This window comes from Mauremys reevesii, linkage group 1, assembly GCF_016161935.1.
Source record: "Mauremys reevesii isolate NIE-2019 linkage group 1, ASM1616193v1, whole genome shotgun sequence".
NCBI lineage: Eukaryota > Metazoa > Chordata > Testudines > Geoemydidae > Mauremys > Mauremys reevesii.
Genome location: NC_052623.1, coordinates 9,033,909 through 9,039,908, shown reverse-complemented (window position 1 = coordinate 9,039,908; position 6,000 = coordinate 9,033,909). Strand labels below are relative to the sequence as shown.

The window sequence follows — 6,000 nt, the reverse complement described above, 5'->3', positions numbered from 1 at the left end:
CTTCTGTCAGAAAACTGCAGTATCTTCTGGTGGCCTGGTAGTCACAGAAAGGCCGATTGATAGGGTGTTTAGCATTTAGGGGTGATGGGTGACACTGAAAGAGATCAGGTGATGGTCAGAGAGAGGGAACTCGGCATCAGAGAGAGCAGTGCTTCATGATGGAGTGATAAGATGATAGGTGTGAGAAGCTTCTCAAAATCTGAACGTCCACAATGCTGAGCTCAGTGAAAGTGGACAGAGCACTCTTGATTACTGAGGAGATTTTCTTTCCCCCTCTTTTCACACAGCCTTAAAGTCAGTGGTCCTTGACTATCACCTTCTGCAGGTGTATTTGCCCACTTTATCACGAAGCTCTTTAGTTTTGACTCCATAAATGATAGGGTTGAGCATGGGAGGGACAAGGAGATAGAAGTTAGCAAAGGTGACATGCACATGGGAAGCAATTCCCTGACCAAATCTCTGTGTCAGGTAGGTGAAGAGGCAGGTAGTATAAGACATCAGCATCACACAGATGTGGGATGTGCAGGTGTTGAGGGCTTTCTGGTGGGCTTGCTTGGAGGAGATTCTGAGGACGGCCCTGATGATCAGACTGTAGGACAGGGCAATGAGTGTCAGGTCAAACCCAATGACCACAAATGCTACCACCAAGCCGTACGTCCTGTTGACTGTGAAGTCTCCACACGACATCTTTGCCACAGCCATGTGCTCGCAATATGTGTGAGGGATAATGCGGTTGGCACAGAATGGCAGCCTGCTCACGAGTAGCGGCATGGGCAGAATAAAGAGAACAGCTCGTGTCAAACCCACAAGCCCTAGCTTAGCTATTCGTACGTTGGTGAGAATTGTGGCGTATCTCAGAGGGTTACATATGGCAACGTAGCGATCGAAGGCCATTGTCACAAGGACGGCTGACTGCATAACAGAAACTGCGTGAATAAAGAACATCTGGGTGAGGCAGCCACCCACGGTAATGCCTTTGAAATTGAACCATAATATACACAGTGCCTTTGGCATGACGGAGGTAGACATGCCAATGTCTGTGAGCGCCAGCATGCAGATCAGCAGGTACATCGGCTTGTGCAGGGTCTGCTCTTTGCCTACAACAAACAGAAGCATGAAATTTCCAAACAAGCTGATAATGTAGAACGTAGAGAAAGGGATGGAAATCCAGAGATGGGCAGCTTCCAGGCCAGGGATGCCCATTAGGATAAATGGTGAAGGGTCAAAGGTGGTGAGGTTGAAAGCTGCCATGAGGTAGTTGATGCTTCGATCGGGCTCAGAAATGTTCAAGGTGCCTGTGAAGGGAGAGAAGCAAAGCAAGGGGGTTTACACAGATTATAAAAAATAGCAATTTTATAGCTACTAACAATCTAGAAAGGGGGGTGAGCAGTGAGGTGGGAACATTTACAGAAGGCACCAGATTATTTAGGTCATACTCAAGTGCAGAGAAGCCCTCAGAAGGAGCTTACCAAGACAGGTGAATGGGTGGCATGATGGCATATAAACTTGGATGTTAATAACTGGAGTGAATTGGAGGGGAAAATGTGTATTCCTCAAACATCTTATGAGGTTCTAATTTAACTGTATGAATTCAGTACAGGGATCTGGGCTTTGGGAAGTCCTACATACAGTGCAAACACAGAAGACACAAAGAAAATATTGGGATCCAGGAGGAGTGGGATGAGGAATCATACAGAAAATACAATGCCATGAAATCAGTCAGTCAATGATCTGGACTCTGGACTCTTCTGGACTCCTCTGTGCACTACTGGGCACCCTTCTCGCACAGGGTACTGCAGAGCGAGAGGGGTTCACGGAAGGGCAACGAGAATGATCAATTGCCTGGGGAAACTCTCATATATAGAGAGAGATTGATGAGACTGGGATTGTTACTTTACTAAGGAGATGAATAGGAGGGGACATGAGAAAATTTTATAACTTACTGCCTGATAGAGAGGTTTCAGAGGGCTAACTGGTAAAGCATAGATCGAGAATGTGTTCTGCCTGTCTGATAACACAAGATCAAGAGAACATTCAATTAAACTGAAAAGTGGCAAATTCAAAACAGAGAAAAAAAGAATTCTTTCCTCACTTGATGCCTAAGTAAACTGCGGAACTCCTTGCCACAAAATGTAGCTGAGACCATGAGCTAAGCAAGAATCAGGAAATGTTTGGATATTTATATGGATAGTGAGACTAACTAGTTACCATAGTTATAGCTCAATAAATATTTTGGAAAGCCCATAGGACAGTATTTCCCAAACTTGGAATTGCCGCTTGTGTAGGGAAAGCCCCTGGCATGCCAGGCCAGTTTGTTTACCTGCCATGTTGGCAGGTCCGGCCGATCATGGTTCCCAGTGGCCGCAGTTCCCTGCTCCAGGCCAATGGGCACTGCTGGAAGCAGCGTGGGCCGAGGGTTGTACTGGCTGCTGCTTCCTGCAGCTCCCATTGGCCTGGAGCAGCGAACTGCAGCCAGTGGAAGCCGCGATCAGCTGGACCTGCGGACGGGGCAGGTAAACAAACCAGCCTGGCCCACCAGGGGCTTTCCCTACAAAGGGGCAGGTTTGGGAAACACTGCCATACGCCCATGTGTTTCAGGGCACAAGCCAGTCTCTAGCTGTTAGACATTATGGGGATACTCTCATTATGGTCAGTTCATCCCCTCATGTACCCACTGCTGGGTTTCTTACACCTTTTTTGCAGCACCGGGAGCTGTCACTGTCAGAGAGAGGACACTGAACGAGATGGACCATAGGTCTCATCCACGATGCAATTCCTATGTTGGAAAGGAGCCAAGTTTCCCTCATGGAAACAGACATTATCCTGCTGTGCTATAACTATGTGCTCATCAGAAGTGACATGAAGAGCACAAGGGTTTTGCTATTTAAGGTTACAGGCCTGCACCTCTGTTACTTCCTCTTTTTCTTTTGATGAGACACTTTCTTGCAGGCATCCAGCTTTGCCTGAGAGATAACAATGCTGGTCTCAATCATGGGAAGCGGAATGACTCTGAACAAGATTTGGAGGTGTGAAGCGATAATTAGCTAACCAATGAGACTCTCACTTTTACCAGTTGGCCAATATAGCTTATGCAATCCTGGGATGATAACTGGGGGAATCTCAAGAAGAAGCAGAGAGGTTATTTTACCTTTGTATTTGGTGCTAGTGAGCCTGCTACTGGAATCCTGTATATTCAAGAAGGGTGGAGAGACGAGCCACCAGAATAAGGAAAGAATTTAAACCTGTCTTATAGTATAAAGGGGAGACTTGGTCACAGTCTTTAAGTACCTACATGGGGAACAAATATTTAATGTGAGCTCTTCAGTCTAGCAAAGGAAGGTCTAACACAATCCAATGGCTGGAAGTTGAAGTTAGACACATTCTGACTGGAAATAAGGGAACACTTATCAAATGCTGAGAGTAATTAACCAATGGAATAATTTTTAAACCAAGGTTGGATGTCTCTCTCCAACAATGGGTCTCAGCATTTCCAGACTACTGGATCCCTTTCAGGAATCTGATTTGTTTTGCACACCCCAAGTTTCACCTCACTTAAAAACTACTCGCTTACAAAATCAGACATAAAAATACTCAAGTGACACAGCACACTATTACTGAAAAATTGCTTACTTTCCAATTTTTACCATGTACTTTTAAAGTAAATAAATTGGAATACAAATATTTTACTTACATTTCGGTGTATGGTATATAAAGCAGTATAAAGAAGTCTGTAGGAAAATTTTATTTGTACTGACTTTGCTACTACTTTTCATTCAGCCTGTTGTAAAATTAGGCAACTATCTAGAGGAGTTGACATACCCCCCAGAAAGCCTTTCTGCACGCCTAGGGGCACCTGTACCCTTGGAGAGAACTGCTGCTCTAAAAGACCTTCTCTAGTTCAAACACAAATTATTTCCAGGCAGGCCTCTGGCATGTGCTATGCGGGAGGTCAGACTACATGATCGCAACGGCGTTGGTGCTGGAATCTACAAACATGTCCTCAGGAGGCAGCTGGAGGCATTTTGCCTGTACGCTCAAGCCTGAGCTTACTGAAGTCTTTTTTTCTATTCATGACCATGGTAAATTTTGCCCTATGTGAGGCGCCTTGGAAACATGACACTAGGTGTGTATTTCACAAGGCTTAGGGATCCCATGACACACTGCATGGATGAATATTTTAGGTAAGAAAAAGTATAACCTGAGCCCATAAAATCTCTGTACTGAGGAATGAATGTACAAGCATCACCATGAACGGCTAACAGAGCTGGCTTAGAAATGGTCCCAGAGCATCCTGGGTTTAGCATCTAGGTCCCAGTGGCCCATTGTTTCAGGCATCTGCCAGTGGCTCCTGCACAGGGCAGCTGTGTTTATCTCGGCCCTCACATGTCCCAGAGTTTCCATCTCTCATGATATAATGTGAAAACTTCTCGGCTTGTGAGTTGTTCCTGTGCAGCAGCCCCTCAAGCTTCATGCCACGTCTATGAGTGCAACAAGAAAAGGAACACAGGTGCCCTGGTATTTGCCACTCGTTTGTGAGCATCTCACTGGTGAGACACAGTCACTGATTACCTACCCCCCAGCCAAGGCAGCAGGTGTGATGGGAGGCACCTCACCCCCTACAGAGGAAGAGCTGTGGTGGGCATAGAGCAGTTCAAAGGTTGTGGGAGCCAGGGATGACGGGGAGCATGAAGCAGACACCAGCGCCCAGCGTGCTGTTGGAATCAGGGCACCCTGGGATTGGGAAGGAGAGTATGGACAGGGGGTCAGAGTATAATGGGAAATTGAACCATCTGAGAAGCAAAGATCAATGGTTCTTTTCACCGGTGAGATGCCTCAAGTTACGTAACAACAACAACAATTGGAAACAAAACTGCGTAAAGGTTGTGACACCCAGGCTGCAGCTCTGTGGCTTGTGAGGCAAGAGAGACCCTGAGACCCACACACACACATTCAAGGCCAGGAAAGGTCCCGGTGCTGGCCTTGGACCAACAATCACAAAGGAAAATTCAGTTTGAACAGCGCTGGCTGCCTGACCATGTGAATGTCGCTCCCCACCCCCACAACGCCCAGCGTTTGCTCACCTGTCCATGTACTCCCTGCTCCCAGGCCTCACATGAACCAGTGCTTTGCACATACACTCCCCATCCCCACCCGAAGCAGTACTGTCCACCTGGCCATGTAACCCCTGCCTGCCCCACAGCCCACCCCACTGCCACAACCCCCAGCGTTTGCTCACCTGTACATGAACACCCTCTGCCTACCCCACAACCCAATTACTTCCCGCCTCTCTGAGTACACTGTGCTCCCATCCCCCGTTTGCTTGCCTATCTGTGTACAGCCCCTGCCTGCCCCACAACCCCCAGGGCTCCCCACCTGCCCTTGTACACCCCCTGCCTGCCCCACAACACTGAACGTTCCCTGCCTGTCCATTTATATCCCCCATCCTCACAACTCACACTACTGCCACCCAGTGATACCACTCACCCAGGACAGAAACCAGGCGCCAGACCCCACAGCGACAGCTCACAGAAATACGTCATCTGGCTGGGTTAAACTCACCGTCTGCCTGCACGGGCCAGAAGGGGAGATCTGTCTGAGCTGCGCTCCAGGGGTGAAGGGAACCCCAACAGCAGGGGCCCAGCCTGTGCAGGGAAGGAGAGAGGGACAGACCCGGCGGGAGGGAGAGAGGACATGGAGACTAAAAAGAACCAGCACGTATAACTCTTCCTCAAAAGACCCAAAGCTTTATTGTATTGCAGCCTGTTAGAAACCCAGACACCCCTTCCTGAGGCTGCTTTTCCATCTTGGCAATTGCTGACATTACCAGGAGGCTGTAGAGGGGGTGCTCACAGCAGGAGGGATGGTCCATATGGGGGATGGTGTCAGAGACAATCTGCTACAGTGTGGTCCACATTCCATTATTATCTGAGACACCCCTCTGCCCCAGGAGGCCTCAATACACCTTGCTGGTCTGTGAATTGGGCAGAATGTCGGTTCCCT

At 48.1% G+C, this 6,000-nt stretch overlaps 1 protein-coding gene across 1 annotated transcript; it reads right to left on the bottom strand.

Moving 5' to 3' along the window:
* Nucleotides 1-312: 312 nt before the first annotated feature.
* Nucleotides 313-1,251, bottom strand: LOC120399212 (putative olfactory receptor 52P1). The gene has a single exon (XM_039527254.1). The coding sequence runs from the start codon at nucleotides 1,249-1,251 to the stop codon at nucleotides 313-315; it is 939 nt and encodes a 312-aa protein (XP_039383188.1).
* Between the last annotated feature and the right edge of the window lie 4,749 nt (nucleotides 1,252-6,000).